The 23972-nt window shown below is 47.4% G+C and overlaps 2 protein-coding genes across 4 annotated transcripts; both read left to right on the top strand.

Annotated features, from left to right (window-relative positions):
• Positions 1-607: 607 nt before the first annotated feature.
• Positions 608-15963, top strand: dyrk1b (dual-specificity tyrosine-(Y)-phosphorylation regulated kinase 1B). 3 transcript variants are annotated; one of them, XM_067237564.1, is made up of 11 exons: positions 608-2732; positions 8849-8994; positions 9317-9436; positions 9632-9820; positions 10080-10227; positions 11200-11486; positions 12132-12278; positions 12489-12629; positions 13343-13646; positions 14221-14324; positions 14702-15963. In XM_067237564.1, the coding sequence occupies exons 1-11, from the start codon at positions 2591-2593 to the stop codon at positions 15332-15334; spliced, it is 2361 nt and encodes a 786-aa protein (XP_067093665.1). In that variant the 5' UTR covers positions 608-2590; the 3' UTR covers positions 15335-15963. The 3 variants fall into 3 exon arrangements, with proteins under 3 accessions (XP_067093665.1, XP_067093664.1, XP_067093666.1); XM_067237563.1 differs by having other exon boundaries at positions 12489-12650; XM_067237565.1 differs by lacking the exon at positions 608-2732 and adding an exon at positions 2743-3475 and having other exon boundaries at positions 12489-12650.
• A 3475-nt stretch (positions 15964-19438) lies between these two features.
• LOC136943895 (taste receptor type 1 member 1-like) lies at positions 19439-23890 on the top strand. Its single transcript, XM_067237379.1, has 8 exons — positions 19439-19474; positions 20162-20364; positions 20640-20958; positions 21050-21136; positions 21342-21983; positions 22129-22338; positions 22623-22743; positions 22891-23890. The coding sequence occupies exons 1-8, from the start codon at positions 19439-19441 to the stop codon at positions 23814-23816; spliced, it is 2544 nt and encodes an 847-aa protein (XP_067093480.1). The 3' UTR covers positions 23817-23890.
• Positions 23891-23972: the final 82 nt, after the last annotated feature.

Genomic DNA, 23972 nt, shown 5'->3' with positions numbered 1-23972 from the left:
TCATTCGGCATTTGAGCGGATCACCCAGCCAATTGTCTCACCGGGAAGTTATTTGATACTGAATTATATGAGATGACGTTTATCCCGCGTACATAAGCAACAGTGCATCACTTTTCTAAGACATGGGGGCATTCACGAGGGTTTATATGGGTGAAAATCTTATTTTCTTTGTATTTACTACCCAGCGTTGTCACATCAATGTAGCAGCTGTCTATATATATATATGTTACAGTATATATTTGCCGAGTTACTATACATGGAGAGGAGCGGCTTGGTGGCGCAACTAATCCAGAGGGGGGATGAGAAAGGTCTCCGGGCTGACATACATTCTTTTGTTGATATCCCAGTGTTCCACGTTCACACAATGTAATTCAAATAAACAAGGGGATATAAAACTCTGCGTCATTTCCCCGTGATGTTCCGTGGCTCCCCAGGTATCCCGCTACTTTGAGCGTTTAAACATTAATGTGCGTGGATTTCGTGGAGCTGCGTCAAGCGCGCCGCTGTAGGAGTGTTCGCCAACACCCCCCCTCCCCCCGCGCCTGCTGAGCCGTTGGAACAATCCGCATCGCAGGGTGTGGATCCGGAGCCGGCCAGAGAGGCAAGCCAACAGGGAGTACTGAGGGAGAGGGGCGAACTGGAGGAGTTTAAATTGCCCAGAAAGGATACCATCTCTGCGGTCAAGACAAACCAATTATTCGAACGAAAAGGCGGAGGTTTCAAGAAAGAAATCGTTTATGGATTCATTTGGAGGTACAAGCGACAGGATCGAGTGAATAAAAGCGTTGAGCCACACGGAAGCAGGAAAAGGACTGCATACACAACTGGGAGAGAGGGAGGTGTCAGTAAAAAACTTCGTTACTTAGTTTTGTTAATTTTGAACCACATATTATTTTGTTGTTTTAAAGGCTCGTTGTTATTATCACGTATTTGGACGACCACTCTCTAAACGGAAGCCAATTTCGGAATCAAGTGACAGTTCAAAACAAGAACATTACAACTGCTCTCAAGAAGTTGCCCGACAGACGACGTGAAATTAAAGTCTAAGATTTTGTCTACGGATGAAAGTTTTGCTCACACCTTTTGGATATAATCATACATAACGTTTTGTTGATCAATTTGGTCACATTTGGAATAGCCCCCGTGAAAGAAAGTGAAGGAACGAGAAGGCAAAATTGTTGCTGCGTATGAGGACGCGTCTCTGGGTAGACAGAATCAAAATAGAAGATTCACTTGTCAGAGCGTCATATTAGCATGCCCTGACGTTCAGCTCTCCGGGAGACTTTCGAATATCTTTCAAGAAGAAACTGAACACGTTTTAACTTTTTGTGCCTGTTAATACTCTTGCACATCAGCACTTTGCTTTGTCGGATTTGTTTTGGATGCACGTGTCAATTTCCTCCTCCCGCTCACGATTTTTTTTTAACCACCAGCTTTAGGTTGTTGTCACTGTTGTTTTTAGCTCACTTCCCCTCTCCGCCCACCCCCCCGACCTGCCAGAGCAGAAGGTCATCAGTTGACATCTGGGGACTCGGCCAGTTCCGTTCAAGGGGAAGGGTATAGCGGTGAATCTGTCGGTAAGACAAAGACAGAAATCTTCTATTGTGGATGGTGTCTCTCTGAACTTTATCTTTTGGAGTCTCTGGATTATAATAAAAGGATAGAATCTGTAAAAACGGACCGGATGAGAAGGCTGTTCCTAACCTGCTCATTTGATCACTGATTAGTTGGCTGTAGGATACTTCAACGGGATCTAAGGAGCCAATGCTATTTTTAGGGAGAGTGATGGGGTAAAATGTGGTAGTTTGAAACTGAGTCCCTCACCCCCACACCCACCACATCCAGGTCTATCTCTGGATCTCCTGCTCTGAACTGAAAACATAGTGGAGATCCGGTGTCTGCCCAGTTACAACTAAAAGCTACCTAGCCGGGTTAACCAAGCTCCTCTCCGCGCCTTCATCCACTTACCAGCTAGATCTGCTTGGTCTGCGAGTCAACCCACCGTGGTCAACCCTGGAGCTACTTTTTGACTGGAACAGAAATGGAATGAAACTAAAGCACCAAGGAACAATGCATGAAACTGCCGCACTTAGGAAGCAAACTTGAGTAACCAAATATTTTCCTTCCCCATGTACACACAGAGAAACATATATCTTGAATAGAAATATATCTATAAAGTATATTAAATACATAGTTTAAGTACATATATTTTCACTTCTGAGAGTAAGCGTTGATGCCTGAAACCCAATTAAGCCTTAGATAACCATAGTAATAAAGGAGAGCAAAGGAAACACGTGGAGTTTGAAACGGTGCCTTTTGATTTCCTTGGTTCGTACTCCACCACTTCAGGATTGAATTGTTGACAGAGAGAAGAACTCTATTTTTTTTCGTGGGAAACCCTGTTTTAAAACTGCCTTTCCGGTTCACACATGAAGTTCTGTTGTTGGATGTATTCTGCTGGACCGCAGACTCAGTGAAGGTTGATGTGGCTCAGTGCACTCCCCCACCACACAAGAGGTTTGGAAACTCCAACACCTGAACTTTAACTTTGTTTTCTGGGATACATAGTCCAAACCCCCCGACATTTCCGATGGTGATCACGTCGGCTGTGGAGGAGAAGCCACAGCCATCAAACAGGATGGTGGCTAACCTGCCGACTGAAACCTGGATCAACAACCCGGAGCCCAACCGCTACCTGACACAACCGCACCTGCTACGAAAGCCCAACAAAAGTTAGTACCACCAATGTAGTGCGCACTCATCGTCAACTTTTGCACATTAACGCTGTGTCGATGAGTCCAGACACAGTTGACACAATCTTGTGTGACGAGGGTCTGTCTACGTTGTGTGAACAAACTGTCAAAGAGTACTTCTGAACTTCTTTGTCATATCTACAAGTACTTAACCTTAGCAAATAACCTCAGTCTTTCATCCATACGGCAGTTCAGAATCCCCAAAGAACAGGAACGGATGTTGAATGAAAGAGTACTCTTATGGTGGCGGTTGTTTGGTGCTGTATAGAAGAATTGGGGGGTTGTGTGTCTTTTGGCAGAGTCTGAAGATGGTGTCTCAGGACTCTCTCTCAAGATCTTCCTCAGTCCAGTGTGTGAGGGACAGGGTTAGGAGGTGTTTTCTGGTGTCGGTTTACATTAGAGGTTTAAAATTGTTATGGGTCTGAACCATTTGTGGTCAGTCTAACCAGACTGCAGCAATCACCGTTTTGTGTCGGCGGCGGTGGCGTTGACTCTTAAGCCCGCCCCAACACTTCCCAGCGTTAGAGGCTTCAACTGGAGAAGCACGTGTCATCATACTCGTAGATGCGAGTATTATAGTGATGACGTTGGAGGAGGCGTGGCTGCGGAGCGGGGAAGACCATGCTTCCACAGAGCTGCAGGATTAGAGATGCGAGTGAAGAACATGGCGGTGATGGACCATCTACCACTTCTAGTCTCCTGGAGACAAGTCCTGGACCAAGGTTCGGCTTGAAAAACTGACAGTTTAAAACACTTTTGTGGAATTTTGAGCCAGTTAGGTAGTTTTACAAAGAGCCAAGTGACGTGGTTTTCACTGTACCCAGTGAAACTCCCGCTGCCGTGGTTACAGTTCGGTGGGCGCTGATGTAAACGGTAGACATTTTCAAGCACCGTTTAGTGGTATTAGTTATAGATGCTGAACACAGAGCGAGGTCTTTCACACCCCTCTACACTCTCAACCTACAAACCCCTCCCTCCTGCGATACTGCCCCTTCCCAGTATTGTCCTACCTCTTGTTTTGAACAATCGTGGGAATAAAGACATTCCTTTTGACAGTTACTGTTGCCTCTACCACACACACACACACACAATGTACACCGGTGTCAACGTATAATTATATTTTAATAGGGCATACCAAAATGTCACCTCCTTGTAACGGCTAGAAAGACAGCCAATAGTTGGCCAAGGCCAGGCTGGCTCCTTGCCTCAGCCAGGGAGCTGAAGAGTAGGGGCTATTTGTCCATTAACTTATTATCAGTTATTTATATCTGAGTATCTAACCAGTTCTTTCTCTGCTGCCTATTCCTGTCCTGTATCACTGTTTATGTACAAAGCAGAGCAGAAGAGCATGTTCAGGAGCTTTAGCAATCAGATCTTTCTATGGAGTTTGGACTAAGACAAGTCATATCAGTCACATAAGCACTTGTTGACCTTTGCTCCCCCTCTACTCTTCTCTCCTCCCTACACTCCCACCTCATTTGCAGTGTCCAGTGCATAGTCTTTAAGTTGACTAAACCATACAATTTCTTTAGTGTGGAGTGCATCAGGTACCTCGGTTAGTCAAATCTGATTGTTTTCTGTTCTAGAGTGATCTGGGGGGAGAAAAAAACACTTTCCAAGATCTGTGTGTGTGTGGAGGTTTTGTGACATCAACAGATGAACCATCTCCTAGTCCGCTGGCACAGTATGGATGTCACCTCCCCTGTTCTGAAGGGATCAGGGAGGGAGGCTCAGACGCTGAAAGTGTCTGTGTCACTGCGTCTGTCCTTCAGCCCCCTCAGTCATTACGAATCAGGTTTTAGGGGCAGGAGTCGAAGGGTTAAGGATGGGTGAATCAGTGGTTGTGTGATGGATGGTCAGGGCAAGATTAGGGAGTAGGAGACTATGGAGAGTAGGGTTGAGGTTGGACTAGAGGGGTGTGTGCTCCAACCCTCCCCTGCCACCCTCCTCTTCTGTGATGACGCAGACCAGGTCCAGAGGTAAACATGTTATTGTGCTTCAGCAGAAGAGGCCAGGCTCTCTATACCTGCGTGACCAAGCAGCAGTCCAGCTTTGGCCAACACACACGCACGCACATGCAAAACACACAATCTCTCACGCACTGACCCTTGCAGTCACACTCAGCAGTACACACAGCCTCCCTCACACACACACACACACACACACCCTGGCAGACAAATACCCCCTACTGAGCAGGGCTCACGGTACCCACGCTGACACAGCCACTTCCGTCACGGAAAGCCCATTAAACATTTAGCAGTCGTTCCCTCCATTCAGTCAGTCATTCACTCCCTTACTTACTCTTTCTCATTGCCCTCTGTTGTCTCTCGAGCTGGTGAGGAAAGTTAGGCACGGTGTAATTAGAGGTGAGTGGAGAACAGCTCACTCCCACCTGTTGCTTTCTGTCAGGTCACATCTGACTGGCTACCTGTCACTCCAGGGTAGAGGACAACATTGAAGGAAGGTCGTAGGTCTCTAGTAGATACTTAAGGCCATGGCAGACAGGCAGGTAGGCTGCAGACAGTATGACAGTTGACTTCGGTGCCTTCTATGTGGGTGGTGAGTGTTTATGATGGTTTCGAGACGGTTTTCAGTGCATCTGTCCGATTGGACCCGATCCACTCAGGGCTCTATTAATAGAGCTGGTCTGACTCAGCCATGGGGGTAGGAGGGTCACCAGGGGCATTGGAGGGTAGTTGGGGCACACATGCATACCCTGACTGATTTGATCCACCAACCTCCTGGCCGAACACTGCCCATGTGGATCCCCACCATGTGGTAGGTTAGACGGTGACCCTTGACCTATCTGAAGCTTGTTTGGCACAGACCTTTCAATGTGATAGGCAACACATGTATTCTTAAGCGGCAGAGGCATGGCTACGTTGAATCACTGTTGGCTGTACTGTAGGCTATGCTGTGGACTATTTTGCTGGTTTGGAATCTATTGTGGAGCCTGAGAGTCATGTGGTCAAACTACCATACAGACTGGCTGGTGGATCTATCTGTCTGACTCAATAGGAAGGCTGCTTGCCCTTCCTGCTTCTAAGGTTGTGTGGGGGAACACGGGGCTGGGTGAAACCGACTGGTACACATACATACTGTGTACCAGTCTGGATGAAAGGGTTTTAGGTGTTGTGGAATGTCATGTCACAGGTCAAAACCCAGACACCCCAAAATACTCAATTTAGTGGCCCAGCTTCACCTGACCACAAATGGCCCAGATGTACACTCCATAGTCATTATAATACAAACATGTCCAAACGGTAGTTAATTTACACATTTATGTGAATGACTAGCAAACATGTTATTACAGCCAATTCCTTTAACCCAGAATTGCTTCCTAGCGGAGGGAACCAGGACTGCTAGCTTGTACTTAAAGAGGACTAATTGCAATCGATGATTAGAACCATAGGGAACGAGTTGAATGCTTTAAGACCTTTAACCTAGTTGGAAAATGTTCTTCAGAATATGACTGGCAGCTCAGGCCAATTGTTTAGGTTGAATCAGCCACAAAAGTAGGTCTTGACTATTACTATCCACCTCCAACATTGGCGGGCTCGACACATCAAACAGTTGAAGGCGTGCCAGGTTGCTGTGTTTTAGTGGGAACACCCCCATCAATTTCTCTCTCTCATCCCCTCCCTTCTACCCAGTCTTTATTCCTCTCAACATACCTCCTGTTTCTATAACTCAGTGTCTTCTTCTCTTCATCTCGCTCCCTCTCTTTCACATTCTCTCTCAAGGCCTCCCTCTCTCTCTCCCTCTGTCCAATCCGTGTGTCCAACTTTGTCTCAGTGGCAGGGCTGCTCCCATTACCCTAACAGGGAATGAGAGAGGGGTCCACACCAGTGGAGGGGGAAGGGGGGGGGGGGGGGTTCAGCTGTTGGCATTACACCCTCCCCCCTCCCTTCTCTCCATCGTTCCCTCCCTCCATTCTTGTTTCTTAGAGACAGGGAGTAGGGCTGGTCTGTTGCCATGGCGATACCCTGATTGGCAGCTGGCAGCTGTATTTGGTCAGCTGTAGCAAGGGGTGGTGGTGGTCTGCATAGCGGGTACCTGGTGGTTCCCAGTTGTCTGCTGGTGCAGATGTTGACGAGGATATGTGGAAGCCCTCTGGTCTGACCGTTTGTCTGGTTATTGACTAGAAATGCACTGTAAATCGTGTTGGATTCGATCAAAGCAAGAGAGATGGGTAGTTCCAAAGACACACTGAAAAGTGTCCATGCACCTGACTGTCCTTCCTCACCTCACCTCCTGGGTTTATTAATAAACTCAACCTGCCCTGCTACAGCCTGTACTAGGAGAGGGGAGGGGAAGGGAGGGGGGGGGGGGGGCAGAGAGCAGCAGAGGGTGAACACATGGGTGGAGAAGAGTGAGAGATGGGAAGAGAGGGATAGAATTTAGGGGAAGATAGTGACGGGGAACATAGGAGATAAAGTGATGGGAGAGACTGGTAACTGTCGGAGATGGGGGGGATTGAAAAAGAGTAAGAAAGGAGGAAAGTGGTGGGAAATGTAAAAAGAAAAAAAAGAGGGTGAAGGGAGTGATAGGATGAAAGGGGGAGAAGGGGAGAAACAGAGATTGAAAGAGCGAAAGGGGAGAGGTAACAGAGGAGGGAGGGAGGGAGGGAGGGAGAGGAGAGAGAGAGCAGCATTGTGGGAAGGCTTGCTGATACAGCACTCGCTCCCAGGTTTATTTATAGAGACCTCACCGCCCAGCCCTTGGATACCAGCGGCCAATCAGAAGCCAGGGAGGGAGGGGGCCAATGGGAGAGCAGGAAGGGGGGTGTCACACTCAGGAAGTGCTGGATGTGTTCTGCTCAGCATTTAAAGGCACAGTGTGACATTTCTGCCAGGCGAGCGGAGAGGCGGATAGGCTGGCTGACTGCGTCATCTCTCTGCTAGAGAGGCCAGGGCAGAACAGGCTGCCTCACAACAACAGACTCAGTTATGCTAGAGGTCTGTAGAATGTTCCTAATAACGTCTCCACAACTTCTGAATAACTTCAAAACGAAACCAATTTCATTGCAACCACCACGTCACCATGGATACTTCACAGAAATGGGTTGTTTTGGTTTGCACAGATATGAGAGAAATGCTCCATATATTTTGGGAAATGTATGTAAAACATATCACCAACACACTTTTTTTTTCCCAGCTTGAGGTTTGGTTGGAAGATTTGCTTGGATACAGAGCTATACAATGAGCTGTATGAAAACAGACACTTTTCAGTGATGTCAAGGGGAACCAGAACCCAGGAGGGAAGACAGTATGATTGACCCAAAGTCTTATCATTATTAGTATGTTTGTTGGAACTTGAAGCGTAGTGGCAGGGCAGGTAGGGTGGGAGAGGAGTTAACCCTAAGCTTCTAGAGTCATGTGTAGTCCATTGTAGCATGATAACAAATGGGCACCATGCAGAGACCTGCTCCCTGTTTCTCAGCCCTGCAGCTCTGTCCCTCTCTGGGCTGTGCTCGTGACGGCTGAGACTGGGGACCAACCACAGCGAGGCAGACGCCAGCCCAGTCTCTCAGATGTCCGCTTAAAACCTATCGGATAAAACATACTTTATGATTCATTGGTTTTTGTAAAGCTCGTTCTCTTGTTGGTTGCGACCTGGAGAGTGGCATACTGTAATTTAACTGTCAGCCTAGGAGGGCACAGAGTCTCACTCCTGCCTCTGCTGTAGTGCTGCTGGGACACACAGGAAAACGTACCTCTGAACACAGCACCCCCCCCCCCCCCCCCCCCCCCCCCCCAAACTTGCTGTCTGTCTCTTGCACTCTTTCTCTCACTCACTCACACAAACAGAAAGACCCCGTTGGTCATGTTGACCTTGGTGTTGACGGTGCCACAGGAAGCGCTTCAGTTGACACTTTCCCCACCTAAAGCTATAGCGTCTCACACACACACTCTCCTCCTTTGCGTGCGTCTGTTCCTGGATGTGTGTGTGTGTGTGTGTGGTGGGCTTGTCCGATTCCCCAACAGTTAAGGCCTGGTGCTCACTTCTGTGCCAGTGTGTTGGTATGTGTGACGCTATGGTGACATGGCCTTTTCTCCTAACCCCCCCCCCCCCCTCCTTTCTTTGTCCTGCAGGTGGAAGCAGCTCAGGATGCAAGCCCCCCTCCTCCTCCCTCTGCCAGCCTGCTGCCCTGGGCTTCTCCCCCGCTGAGCCAACCATGTCGAGCCAGCACTCACACCCCTCCTTCAGCAACATCCACTCCATGGCCGAGCAGCAGCAGGTAACACACACACACATTGTCAGACACACACTCACACACTCTCACACTCATGCACTCACACACGCACTCACACACACGCACTCACACACGCTCTCACACACGCACTCACACGCACTCACACACACTTGCACTCACACACACACAACCAGGAACTTGATTATGTAAATTATTAAATAGATCAAGGCCCTTAGTACAGTTTTTTTTATTTATCGGACAGCCACACTCTTTAACCTTTTCTATACCTGTTTTTCTGTTCCTTCTCTTGTGTCTGTTGGTTCTTCTATCTTCCTGTATCCCTCTCTCCACGTGTGTGTGTGTTCAGGTGCTGTCTGATATGACCATACTGCAGAGGAGGATCCCCCCTAGTTTTCGAGACCCGGCTAGCGCTCCACTGAGGAAGCTCTCTGTCGACCTCATCAAGACTTACAAGCACATCAATGAGGTGAGTGGCACCGTCTGCTACAAACACACACACAGTTTGCCCGCGCCCACATACACTGAAACGTGCATAAACGTCACAACTGGCGATATCACCACCGTGTCTCCGGACAGGCCAAGGCGTGTCACAACAAATCCGTTTCGACCATCGAATGCCCCGCCGCTGACTCCTCCCCCTCCTTTGTCCTTCCGTCTCCAGGTGTACTACACGAAGAAGAAGCGTCGCGCCCAGCAGGTTCCCCCGGAGGACTCGAGCACCAAGAAGGAGAGGAAGGTGTACAACGACGGCTACGATGACGACAACTACGACTACATCGTCAAGAACGGGGAGAAGTGGCTGGACCGCTACGAGATCGACTCGCTCATCGGCAAGGGCTCCTTCGGACAGGTGAGGGAGTGGGGGAGGAGGAGAGAAGAGGAAGAGTTGGGGCAGAGGAGGGTTAACGGAGGATGTGGGGGGGGGGGGAGGAGGAGAGGAGGAACACAGGTGGGAGGGGAAACGATAGATGGAGGGAGAAGAGTTGGAAGGCGAGGGCAAAGGGAGGATGGTACTTCAAGGGGAGGAAAGGGGGGAGGAAGGCGAGATTCAAGGGAGGAAAACAAAGGAGTTGTCGTGACCTTTGCCCCTCCCTCTGACGTGCGTGTAGGTGGTCAAGGCGTACGACCACCATGAACAGGAGTGGGTGGCCATCAAGATCATCAAGAACAAGAAGGCCTTCCTCAACCAGGCGCAGATCGAACTACGACTACTGGAGCTCATGAACAAGCACGACACAGAGATGAAGTACTATATAGGTTGGTACACAGACATGAAGTACTATATAGATGGGTACCACACGTACATTCACACTGCTAACTGGGATAGAAATAGATTGATTTGAAGATGTCAATTACTTATATCGATTCCAAGAGATTTTTGTATTTCTGTTTTATTAAAGGCATGGTCATATATAAGGACAGTGTTTGCACAATACATGTATCTTTTCAATTATATAGCATACGGAGAACAAAGTATAGTCAAGGCTCAACGTGTGTCCATGTCTGGTAACGTGCTGATGACAAAAACAGGCCACATTGTCCCCACATGCGTGTACACATACATACAGACATTTACATTTAGTCATTTAGCAGACGCTCTTATCCAGAGCGACTTACAGTAAGTACAGGGACATTCCCCCGAGGCAAGTAGGGTGAAGTGCCTTGCCCAAGAACACAACGTCAGTTGGCATGACCGGGAATCGAACTGGCAACCTTCGGATTACTAGCCCGATTCCCTCACCGCTCAGCCACCTGACTCCCACAGACACACACACGTTGCACATGCACCTCCATAAATACCCCCATTTACCCAGTCCTGTGTGAGAAGCCTAAGGTTTTACACAGCCCCATGGCAGAGAGTGTAGCAACAGCACCAGTGTTGGTTGGTGTGTCTGATGTGAGCTAGATCCTACTGGGTGAGTTTGACGTGGCTCTGCTCCATATTTAACTGCTAATATAGGCCAGCGCCCCAGTTCTCATATAGCTCTCCTATCACCGCCCTCATATAGCATCAGCCCTCCACACACACACTCAGACACAGAGTCACTTGACAGCACTGCTTTCATTGAACTGCACCTGCTGCGAAGGAAACAAACAAACGGTTATTTTCCTAACCCTGTGCAGAATCACCCAAACCAAATGACTTACCCTGCGCCTTTTCTCTGCCTGTCTTTGTCCCCATCTTTCACCCCTCCTTTTCCTCCCCCCCAACCTTTCTTCCATTTCCAGTTCACCTGAAGAGGCACTTCATGTTCCGTAACCACCTGTGCCTGGTGTTTGAGCTCCTGTCCTACAACCTTTACGACCTCCTGAGGAACACCAACTTCCGGGGCGTGTCTCTCAACCTGACCAGGAAGTTCGCCCAGCAGCTGTGCACGGCGCTGCTGTTCCTGGCCACGCCCGAGCTCAGCATCATCCACTGTGACCTGAAGCCCGAGAACATCCTGCTCTGCAACCCCAAACGCAGCGCCATCAAGATCGTCGACTTTGGCAGCTCTTGTCAGCTGGGACAGAGGGTAAGGGGTGACACACGCACAAACACACACTGAAATGCACAAGCACTGGGTGTGTTTTGACAGGACGAGTACAAGCATGCACATACAGGTTTAAATGTTAACTAAACGTTGCTTAAGAAATGTTCGGAATATATATGGTGAATATACCCTGAAAGCTCTTGTTCTCCTGATGAATGTCAAAGGGAAGGAAGGAGCGAACAGAGTAATCCACGTCCGTGTATCGGATGCCTGTGCACAAGTGTATGCTCCGGGTAGAGACGAGGGAACGAGACGTGCCGGGTTTGTCTCCCAGGGCGGCCGGCATGCTTTGCAGTCGGAAGGAATACGAACAGTTAGATTATGGATTGTCTACTGTACCAGCTAGATGCTGAACACTGTATCTTGCGGTACACACCCTGGGTTGCATGCAGCCACAGAGCTCTGCTGCACCCTGACTCAGTCGCACAGCTGAGCTCCACTGCCCCCGTGAGGCAGTGTGGTGGAACTGCACCCGTGGTTCAGATGACTTTGCCTTGCTGTAGCCAGCTAACAAGAAACCAATCTCCTTCTCCCTATTTTCCCCTCTCCACTCTTTGATCGTCCTGTCACTAATCTGCCCTTCATATTTCACCCACTCCTCCCTGCTCAACCCACTTCTCCCCTCAGATCTACCAGTACATCCAGAGCAGGTTCTACCGTTCCCCGGAGGTGCTGCTTGGGATGCCCTACGACCTGGCCATCGACATGTGGTCCCTGGGCTGCATCCTGGTGGAGATGCATACTGGGGAACCTCTCTTCAGTGGCTCCAATGAGGTACACACAGACATAGTCATACACACACATATAGGGAGTCAGGTGGCTGAGCAGTTAGGGAGTCGGGCTAGTAATCAGAAGGTTGCCGGTTCGATTCCCGGCCGTGCGAAATGCCATTGTGCCCTCCATCTACATAATGGGGTCCATCAAATACAAACTCGGACACACCCTGAGACACGCATGGCTAACCCGCTCCCCCCCCCTCCTCAGGTGGACCAGATGAACAAGATCGTGGAGGTTCTGGGGGTTCCTCCGAGCCACATGCTGGACCAGGCCCCCAAGGCCAGGAAGTACTTTGACAAGCTCTCAGATGGCCTGTGGACTGTCAAGAAGAACAAGGACATTAAGAAGGTACTTTATCCCTCGCCTGCAGTGAGTACACTTCTCTTACTACACCCGACTCACCCGCCATACTCACCCATACTCACCCGCCATACTCACCCATACTCACCCGCCCCATACTCGTGCTCGATCTCACCGCAACACGGGCTTTTGCACTTACCTCGTACCCATTGCCCCTTACCCTTGCCCTACGTGAGTACACTTCTTTTACCACACCTGACTCCCCCACTCCTCATCCCCTCCTCATTGTCACTTCCTACACTCATCTGTCATCCGGCCTAGCCCCCCCCCCCCACGACATGGAGAGACGAGGGGGCGGAGTGAGATAAAGGTGACTAAAAGAGTGTTAATTAAAATGGAGGGATGGGGGATGGGTGAAAATGCAATGAGGGAAGATAACTTCCCAGGATTAGAGGGAAGGTAGGATCAAGTCACTTCGTCCAAGTATGGCTTTGCCACCATGGTTTAAAACTCACTCCCTCTCTCCTCTCAGCCCAGTCCCTCCTTTCCTCCCTATTGTCTTCACCAAATCTGAATGATCTGATGTAATTAGTAATGATACAATCCATCCATCCTCAAGACTATACATACAGCTGAACCTACCATCAACCATTTCGTCATTATACAATTTGCATGTGGATTGGACCAAAACGAGGAGAAAACTCAACCAAATTTGTTTTTTCTTCTGTTCCTCTTTCCTCGCATCCTCTCCACCCTTGCAGGAGTACAAGCCTCCGGCCACACGGCGTCTCCATGAGATCCTGGGGGTGGAGACAGGCGGTCCAGGGGGGCGGAGGGCGGGTGAGCCAGGCCACGCCCCCTGTGACTACCTGAAGTTCAAGGACCTGATCCTGCGCATGTTGGACTACGACCCCAAGACGCGCATCACGCCCTTCTACGCCCTGCAGCACAACTTCTTCAAGAAGACCACGGACGAAGGCACCAACACCAGCAGCTCCACCTCCACCAGCCCTGCCATGGACCACTCCCACTCCACCTCCACCACCTCTTCTGTCTCCAGCTCTGGTACACACACATACACACACACACACACACATACACATACATACATATATATATATTTATATAATGTGGAAGGGAGATGTATAAGTGTATTTGCATGCAGACATACATACACACACTCAATCACACACCAATACAGACCATAGAAACAGGCTCCTACAGCCTTGACGTCACCACGGCAACGGCTCAGCAGCATCAGCATCACCGTCTTTGCTACAACTCTTGGTCACCATGGCAACAGCTGACAGTCACTATAGCTACGGCAGTGTTCAGCAACAGGGTCTTTAGCTGCTCATCATTCCTCTGATTTGAAATCCTTCACTGACACTCCTTTGCAAAGGAAAATACAGAAATTACACACCAATATATACGCACACTTTACATACCCTGGAGGTGATTACCAAGACATTTGTTTTTTGTCTCGTTTGCATTAGTACTTGCAGCTGCACTTTTTGTAAGGTTTATGGACTCATTTTCCTTACAAAACAGAACCCAAACAACACTCAGTAGTAAAGAGATGTACCAACCAGGTTTCTTTCATTTATTTATAATTTTGTTTGTAATTTTTTGTTTCCAGGTGGATCCAGCGGTTCTTCCAATGACAACCGGAACTACCGGTACAGTAACCGGTACTACAACAGTGCCGTTACTCACTCCGATTACGAGATGCAGAGTCCACAGGTGAGACTAGGGGCGTCCTCACCGGTATTAATTACACTCCAAAGTCCCCTTAAAGGAACTGACAAAACCATCCTGCAGAGCATCTAAGTTTTCCTAACCATGGTTCTTCCTCCCCCTTCCTCCTATCTCCCCCCCCCTCCCCCCCTCCTATCCTCCCCCTTCCTCCCTCCCCCTTCCACCCCCCCCTCCTCCTCCTATCCCCCGCCCCTTTCATACCCCTCCTCCTATCCTCCCCCCTCCTCCTATCCCCTCCCCATATCCTACCTTATCCTCCCCCCTCCTCCTATCCTCCCCCCTCCTATCCTTCCCCCTCCTCCCCCCTCCTCCTATCCTCCTCCTATCCTCCCCCCTCCTCCTATCCTCCTCCTATCCTCCAGGCTCCGTCTCAGCAGCAGCTGCGTCTGTGGCCAGGTGGAGTAGGGGAGGGTGGAGGTCTGGGAGGAGGCGACCCCCCCTACCCCCAGCTGCTGCTCCACAAGCCCGCCGCCACGCAGCACCAGCGCCACTTCCTGGGCGGGGGAGGAGGAGGAGGGGGCGGGGGCATGAATGAACCGCACCACCCGCACCCCATCTACGGCGGCGGTCACCACGGCAACGGGCGGGGCCTACGGCAGCAGCAGGGTGTGGCGCAGGTCGGCGGGGCATCGCAGGCACCGGGCTCCTCCCCCCAGACGCAGGACAGCGTAGAGCTTAGTGTGCATCACCACCACCTGGGCCCGTCTTCCCTGCTGGACTCCAGCCAGTACCTGGGCCTGTCTGCCTTTCGGACTAGGACGGTCCTGGCCCCCCAGGCCGGCCCGGCCACAGCCCCCCCCACCGCCTCTCAGGACAGCATGGCTGCCTCCAGCCTGGGCTACATCCCCCCCTGTTACCCCGGCAACAACAATAACAACCCCCCAACGGCGCGGGGAGGGGGAGGGGGAGGGGGCCGGCCAGACTCTGACGAGTCGGCCATGATGGGCGTGTGTGGCAGTGGGGGGGGCAGCGGGCAGAACCCTGCCAACTCTTGATAAATGTTGAACAAATTCCAAAAGCCATACGATTTTAACGACAACAACATAACGATTACAAACACGCATACACGTCGCATACACGTCACACATATTCGAGTTTAAAAAACACAGCCACACACACACACCCACAGAGTTACAGAGACAAACTTGTGAGATATCCGAGGGTTAGTTCTGTTTTGCATGGGAGAAGGTCGAGGGAGGAAGGTGTGGGATGGATCTGATCTGACACCATTTTTAACCCTTTTTTTTCCACTTTGTTTTTTTTTTTTTTTTTTTTTTTTGTCGAAGGAAAGGAACAGGGTGAGTGTAGTTGGAATCGAAAGTTTCAGACAAGTTTGTTATTATTATTATTGTTATTATTCTATTATTTGATTTCATGTGATTTGAGCAGAGGTTTGCAGCGAGATTAGTGTTGTTGTGGATTGATGTTTGGAGATGTTGAAGGTAGATGTGGGGCTGGGAAAAGGAACGATGAATGCAAAGAAAAAAACCCTTACGCTATTTTCTAAAATATTTTTTCTTTTTGAATTTTGTTTGTTTTGATTTCCTAAAGTCTAGGTTTAATTGTAAAATTTTAATTTATTAAAAATCACTACATGAGGAGGTAAGTTGGAGATGAGAAGAGAGCTAAATTGAGGAGTGGGTTATTTTTGTTCTGGAATTATTTATTCATTTTTTTTTCTTTTAATTTTATTTATTCTGGTTTGTTTTTTTATTTGCTGAGAGACAGAGAAGACACGCAACAACAAGTAAACAAACTGAAGTTTCTTCGTTTGATTTTTAGTTTCCGTAGATCTCACTCCCCAACGCACGCGCACACACACACCAACACACAGACATACTTTTGTTACATTGTTTATTTTTATTTTTTATGTTTCCAACCTTCTCTGGCTTGACACACTGGCTTCTATATCTGAAACTCTGAGATGGATCCTAGAGCTCAGCTCAGCTGAGGCCCGGAGCCGGGGAACACAGAGACCCTGAGGGCCGAGGCTGTGGAGCAGAGGGGGACACACACTCAACACCCACGAAAGGAGAACAACTCAACATGTTTGCCAGAAGGAAAACCAAAATGCTTCCCTGTTGTTTGTTTAAATAGTCTGCCTTCTACTTCACCATCTCACCAGACTCTTTCACTCTCCTCTTCCTCTTTTTCGCTCTTTCTCTTTTCTTACTCTCTTTTCGTTTTTGAACAGTAACCCACGGAAACGTAACAGGACTTTTGGGTTGGATGAAGTCTGGATATGCTAAGCCAAATGTCACCCTCCCCTTCCCCCTTTCTCTCTTTTACTCTATCCGTCTGGCTCTGTTGCTCTCTGCTCCCCCCAGTGTTCTGTTGGAGGGAAGGAGGGAGGAGGGGAGAGGACAGAAGGGAGTAGAACACTATTCTGAAGGGATGCTCCCGTGCCCTCCCTCATCCCCAATGCCACCTTGACTGACTGACTTCTCCTCCGTCTCTTTCTCTCCTGTCTTTTTTCTCCCCTTCCCTCCTTCACGACACTCTGTGAGTGCTGTTTGCCATCAAGTCAACAAGTGAACTACTACTCTCTCGGCTGCTATCTCCACTCTCAACCATGTTCGGATTGCTGCTAAAGAAAACAGACAGATGAATAAATAAATAAATAAAAATGAATAAACTTTTTAACCCTACTGCTTCAGAAAAAAGGAAAAATAAACCACTGCATCTCATGTATTTATTACTATTTAACAAGAAAAAACTAGAAAAAATGAACCTGTTTTCTGCTGTTTTTTGTTTGGTTGCCTTCTTCCTATAGGGGAGCTGGGCGCTGTCTGATGATGTAACAGAAACAGGATTGGTGGCGGTGAACTTTGACCCCTGGTCAGACTGCTACTGGGGGTGGGGAGGGGGGGTTGATGGGAGTTGGGTTCAGAATAAAGTTGGATATATAAGAATAAAGAGTATACTTTTGCACACCAAGGTCAAATGCAAATCACAGCTTTTTGCTTTTTTCCATCTTTCATCCCACAGAGCAACACAAACACACACACACACAGGATCACCAAGTCAGGCAGACTATAGGACTCAGATGTCAGACTAGGCACAGAGGGAACCCTGAATCTGAGATTTGCGTTTGACCTCCAGTTACAGAATCTCCTTCTTTGTGCCTGATTAGAGTTTATGTTTATGTAACTGTAGTGGTGTCCTGTCATTAAAAATGAGTTACACCTGTATGATCTGTACACACCTGGACCATGTCACAGCACCTTATATACATACAATTACATTAAGCAGACGCTCTTATCCAGAGCGATTTACAGAAAGTACATTCCCCTGAGGTAAGTAGGGTGAAGTGCCTTACCCAGGGACACAACGTCATTTGTCACGGCCGGGAATAGAACCGGCAACCTTCTGAATTGCCTAACCGCTCAGCCATCTGACTCCCCTCTTATATCTTACCACACATCAGGCCGTCCTTTTTTTCCTTGATCTAACCTCTAAAAGGACATGCCTGGATTGCGTGGACATATTGTAGGGAAGAAAAACTGCTTCCTATTCCTTTATCATTCTTAGAACCGTAATCACTGGATTTAGTGTGGGTGACAGCCTTTGTAAATTATGATTATCAATTACGTACATAATCTTGGTCATTGGTTCCCCATACAGTTACTGACTGAATAACGCTAAACATTTATTTAGTGTGTATTTTTTCTATTCAACTGTCACACTATGGCGTAGCTGGCCTCGTGTCACATTATAGTCTCCCATCGTTATCTCACCCAATATAGCCTGGCATCGGAGACCACACCAATACATTTACATTTAGTCATTTAGCAGACGCTCTTATCCAGAGCGACTTACAGTAAGTACAGGGACATTCCCCCGAGGCAAGTAGGGTGAAGTGTCTTGCCCAAGGACACAACGTCATTTCGCACGGCTGGGAATCGAACCGGCAACCTTCTGATTAATAGCCCGATCCTCTAACCGCTCAGCCACCTGACTCTCTCCCAATAGTTATGTGTTTGAGCGGTTTGGGTTGGATGATCACCGGAAAAAGAGAGGTGATCCAGAGCATCATGGGTGCGGTTAAAACGGTAGTTACATGATGAAACACTTTTTCATAGGCAACTGAAATCATGTGTAGCCTACACCAAATATATTTAAAATGTATACGTTAATTTGTTCCCTAACGATGTGTAGCTGTAATTATTACAAAGCCGTCCACAAATCGACACATGGCTCAGCCAGGCAGGTAAGGAGCTCGTGCATAAGTTCGACAGTTGTATGTTGCAGAATAAATCCTAATGCTAAAATTGGGTGTGAACCTGTACACCAGTATTAACTGAAATAGACTGGTGATGGGGAGAATTACTCGTACGTGACCCCTGGTGGACTAATAGAAACATTGCACACTAAAGATAGTTGGCCATTGGATTAGGTGACCAACGTTGGCCTAGGTTACCAGGTGTGTCTTGTCTAGTTACATAAACTCAAACAGCAATCCTGAATGCGCGCATTTGGTAGCTTCAGTGTCTACTGCTCGCACTGGAGAATATGAAGTCAGAGTTGGTCTCTATCAGCTCTATTTCCGGTTTCAATAAATCCCTAACTCTAACCCTAGAGAAAATGGGAGAGGCTGCGGGTGTAGCCAGACTGCAGGAGCACGCAGAGGCGATTCTTGGTTTTAAAACTGGGGGTGCAAAGGGTGGTGAATATGTTTTTTTGCTTGCAAAAACATGCTCAAAATTTATACTAGATCTTAACATAAAAAAGTAATCATTAGAGTACAACAAACCATGATAGAAAAAACAACTCTGACATCACTTAAAAATGCTCTCAAAACAATTCATCTTTTTTTTTACAATAATTTGAAAATGTACATTTTTTCATCCCAACAGTGGTAAAAAATCGCCTATGGGAGCAGGGGAAGGAGACAGCCTAGAGCTGGTGCCGAGTGTGGAAGAGGAGGACACTACCTGAGGAGGGAGAGGCTGAGAGAAGAGTCTTTAATTGCACTCAAAGCACTACAGTGCAGATAAAAGAACTTACAATCACAAAACACAATAACAATAAGAATAGTCACAATTAAATTAACTATTAAAAACCTGATTAAATAAGTAGGTTTTAAGCAGAGGCTTAAAATGGCAAGGCGAAGGAGCATTAGTAAAGGAGCTGAGGTAAATGGTGGGGAGTCAGATGGCAGATGGCTGAGCGGTTACATACGTATATACGTGTATACGTTATATTTCTATTCATATAGTCCAAACAATAATTTATTCTCTTTTACAGGATCTTCTTAAAGGAGCAAGAAATGAAAATAAAATAATATATAAACCTTGTTGAATTTTTGTCTGGGATTTTTGAATATTTCCCATGTGGAACACTCATGTAAATACTGAATGCCTGAGAATGTGTATGCATGTTTGGGGCTTAAATTAGTTTATTTCAGTTGCAAATGAGCTCTGTGCAAATGTGCACCACAAATAGGTATGATAACATGTTTGTTGCCTTGCTTCATACTAGTGGTGTATCACTGATCATTTCAAACATAGGGAAGAAACATGCTGGCTCTTGATTAAAAGCACCTTCTATGAATGATTAGAGTCTGAAAGTACTTTTGATAGTTTTGCAACTAAATTTTTAAATGAAAATGTAAGCATAATGCCAGTGTCCTCAACATCGTTTTCATAAAACCAGCACCTGTGTTTTTCTTATTAATACTTGAAGGGGGGAGGGGTTTCCATGGTACCTGTTTAACCAGAAGGCCCAGGAAGTGGGCAGATATGTAAAACAGAGACTGCCTGGATAACAATCAGTACAGTACTGGGCACAAAACAGGCAGTAGATAAGCTCAATTGTTGGAGGTGATCACAGTGCTAAGGATGATTAGGTTGTTATTGTTGATGATGCTGCAGCCCAAGACTACAGTCTTGAAGGAACTCTGTCCACTGTCTGACCTGTCTCTAGATGGGGACTACCTTCTAGGGGGACTTTTTGAGCTCTATGAAAGCAATAATGCTTCTGACATTCTGGAGAGTAGTATGCTTGAGACACCCGTGTGCAACAGGTAAAGACCCTTTTTACTGTACATGTTGATCAACCAACCATATTGACATTTATTACCAAAGATTTAACTTGTTATGTCGTGGTGAATGGTACTCGTGGCATTTACGACATTGCTGAAATTTATTTGGATGGATGGCAGTTTGCACTCCAAACGTATAGTAATTTTATATTTCAAATCCAAAATGGAGGCATCCAAGACCAAATACATAAAATTCAATTCATCAGTGACTTTATTAATTTTACAATATATTTAAATTTTATTTCCCAAAACTTTAGCTGGACTTTCTCTAACAAGACCTACCATGACATCGAGGTGATGCGCTTCACCGTGGAGCTTATTAACAACTCTTCAGATCTTCTGCCGGGGATTAAGTTGGGCTACCGAATTTTAGACTTCTGTCACATCACAGTGAGCTTCTCTGCCACACTGGACCTGTTGGCTCAGAAGGGAGAAGGAGGAAATGGTGTAAGAAGGGCAATTCCTGTGTGGAATGAGTCAGTCTATAGCCCGAAGGTCATCTCTGTGATTGGGCCATTATACAGCACTCATACCATCAGTGTGGCTCCTTACTTTATGGCCCAGCTCATTCCCATGGTACTTAGCCTGTAGTGATATAGTTTGACCACACAGTTGTGCTATTGGAATAATACTTGCCATCGGGTCTAAAGCAGACTCTCTTCTCCAGGTGAACCCTTCGTCTAGTAGTGTCCAGCTGAGCGCGAAGTCTCGCTTCCCCTCCTTCTTTCGGACCATCCCCAGCGACAAAAACCAGGTCCAGCCTTTCTCATACCAACACTGAGTGCAGAACCAGTGGAACTTGGGCAATAATACTTAATACAAAAGAGTTTGCACACAAAAGAGAGATGCAGGCCCAACCTGACCACATCTTGGTCTGTAGGTGGTAAAACAGCATTAAAATGACTTTTTCTGTTGCAGTTGTGAGATCCAGTCAGTTCATGTGTGGTGTTGTTCCTCAGGTGAAAGCCATTGTGCACCTGCTGAAGACTTTTCACTGGAACTGGGTGGCATTTCTAGGCGAAGACGATGACTACAGCTACGATGCTTTCGAGGTCTTTCTGGAAGAGATCAGAGAAACCGAAATATGCCTGGCCTATCAAAACACAATCACTGACAAACCTGCCATGATGTCCAAAATTATAAAAGAATTGTCCTTGCAGAGAATTAAAGTTGTGGTGGTGGTTGCCAAGACGAGTAAAATCGATCGTTTTCTTGAGAAAGCAGCAAAGGAACTCGGAAACGACACGGTGTGGATTGCCAGTGAAGCCTGGTCTATGGACACGAGTAGACTGAAAAACCTGGCAACGGTCAAAGTGGGGACAGTGTTAGGGGTCACACTGCAGAGCCCCAAGGAACTGAAGGGGCTAAAGGACTTTATTCTCTCTGGCCGAGCTGTGTCTGACTGTACTCAGGAGGAGCTGGGCTGCAACCAGTTATGTCCTGACTGCGAAGCCATCAGGAGAGAGGTGGTGGTTAATCAGGACCAAATCTATGACTATGGCATTTATGCTGCCATCTATGCTGTGGCTCATGCCCTGCATGACACCCTCGACTGCAGTCACGGCCACTGCTCCAGCAACATCACTGTAGAGCCCTACATGGTAACACAGTGGTTGACCCCCTCTGATTTTTCTTTTACTCATTTATGTTATCATGGGCGGCTTTTCAGCGTATTCTGAAAAGCCGCTTTACCTGCAGGTTGTCCTGATCTATGTCTACCTATTTCTTTCTGTCTACCTACCACAGATCACTGCGGCTCTGAAGAAGGTGAAGTTCCAATTATACAAACAGACTATTCAATTCGACCAAAACGGCGATCCTCCTGCCTTGTATAGCATTGTCTATTGGAACTGGGCTACTAGCCAACCTGACATTATTGGCTCATACAATGCCAAACAAAACCAAAGTTTCCAGATTAATGCCACTCTCATCACCTGGTTTGATGGATCAAATGAGGTAACAAATTCTGTTTTCACTGCCATTTCTTTTTATACAATACAATTCAATATCAATATAATCTATCAATCCATAAAATAACCAGTGAAACCAACTTACTGCTACACTGAATCTTAAAATGTACTATCTTTCACAATTTCTAGCAGCATTGTGCATAATTTATTTTCATGTGTAAACTTATAAAACTGTAACTACAAACAAAACATCTGACAACCAAAGCAGCATTTTTATAGCTGAAGAGGTGTGCATTGTTCCTGTGACCCTTTGTCTTCCTCTCTGCTCAGGCTCCTATATTGCAGTGTTCCAGTTCTTGTCCACCGGGCAGCAAAAGGGTATTGGTTGGCTTACAAGCCTGCTGCTACAAGTGCCAGAGCTGCCCCAGTGAAACGTACATCAACAGCACTAGTAGGCCTGATAAATACTAACCATTCTGATTTAATCTCGACGATTTATCAACTAGATTATCACTGGAGTGCCCTCAATACTGAGCAGACCCCAGCTACAGCCATGTTAACCATAACTGTATATTCGTGTTTCCATTTGTCCACTCAGGGGACCCATACAAATGTGTGGCCTGTCAGGAAAACGAGTGGTCAGCAAACAGCAGCACTTCCTGTATTCAACGTTCCGAGAAGTTTCAGGATTTCTCTTCGCCGTTCGCCATCATAATAATGCTACTGTTCTGCTCGGTCCTGCTCATATCCATCGCGATCACTGCGCTGTTCCTGTACCATGGCAACACGCCGGTAGTGAAGTCAGCGGGGGGCTGGCTGTGCGTGTTTATGTTGGTGTGTCTGACTCTCTCTTCCGTCAGCGCTCTGCTGAACATGGTGCGCCCGTCTCTGGTGGTCTGCTCTCTCCGCTACCCCATCTTCATAGTCTGCTTTGGCTCTGTGCTCTCCTGCCTGACTGTGCGCTCCTTCCAGATCATCTTGATCTTCAAGATGGCTGCCAGGCTGCCCCGTTTGCACAACGCATGCGTGAGCTATGGGGGGCAGTGGGTTGTCGTGACAACCTGCACCTGTTCCCTCCTCTTCCTGTGTATCATCTGGTTGTCTGTCGGCGGCCCTGAGCCCATCAAGACCCCCAAACAAAGTGAATATGTGCTGGACTGCAGCTTCGGGATCATACCAGTATTCATCCTGGTGTGTCTGGTGTTAGTCCTACTGACAATAGTGTGTTTCCTATGTGCCTATATGGGCATTGATCTGCCCAAGAACTACAATGAAGGACGCTTCATAACCTTCAGCCTGTTGCTGTACATTCTGACGTGGATTGCACTGTTGACAGTGTACATGATGCGTTTGCAAGAATACTACCATGCCATCAACACATGCGCCATCCTAATCAGCATCTACGCCATTTTGATTGGTTACTTTCTGCCCAAGTGTTACATCATAATCCTTAAACCGGAATGCAACACAGTTGCCCATTTCCAAACTTCTATACAGAACTATACCCTTCATGTAAGACCATAGAACAGCACCCCACGTTCAAGATTAACCTTTTTAAATTCTCCAATATAGTTTTAAGCTTTATCCTTACGACTTTTCACCTGTATGGTGCGTTAAATATGTACAGTATGAGTAATTTATGCTATGAATGACACAATTGCATACTAAACCAGCCCGAGA

The sequence above is a fragment of the Osmerus mordax genome, chromosome 6, assembly GCF_038355195.1.
Source record: "Osmerus mordax isolate fOsmMor3 chromosome 6, fOsmMor3.pri, whole genome shotgun sequence".
NCBI classification, from domain to species: Eukaryota; Metazoa; Chordata; class Actinopteri; order Osmeriformes; family Osmeridae; genus Osmerus; species Osmerus mordax.
Note: the sequence above shows the minus strand (reverse complement) of the source record. Positions and strands in the feature narration are given on the sequence as shown.

What these genes read in the sequence shown, in the direction of transcription:
- dyrk1b (XM_067237563.1), top strand. Translation starts at nt 2,591, where the DNA reads ATGGTGATCACGTCGGCTGTGGAGGAGAAGCCACAGCCATCAAACAGG. An exon ending in GCAAGGGCTCCTTCGGACAG is followed by an intron (nt 9,821 to 10,079) that starts GTGAGGGAGTGG and finishes ACGTGCGTGTAG; the next exon opens with GTGGTCAAGGCGTACGACCA. An exon ending in TACTTTATCCCTCGCCTGCA is followed by an intron (nt 12,651 to 13,342) that starts GTGAGTACACTT and finishes CCACCCTTGCAG; the next exon opens with GAGTACAAGCCTCCGGCCAC.
- LOC136943895 (XM_067237379.1), top strand. Translation starts at nt 19,439, where the DNA reads ATGGCAAGGCGAAGGAGCATTAGTAAAGGAGCTGAG. An exon ending in TGGCCCAGCTCATTCCCATG is followed by an intron (nt 20,959 to 21,049) that starts GTACTTAGCCTG and finishes TCTCTTCTCCAG; the next exon opens with GTGAACCCTTCGTCTAGTAG. An exon ending in GGTTTGATGGATCAAATGAG is followed by an intron (nt 22,339 to 22,622) that starts GTAACAAATTCT and finishes CTCTCTGCTCAG; the next exon opens with GCTCCTATATTGCAGTGTTC.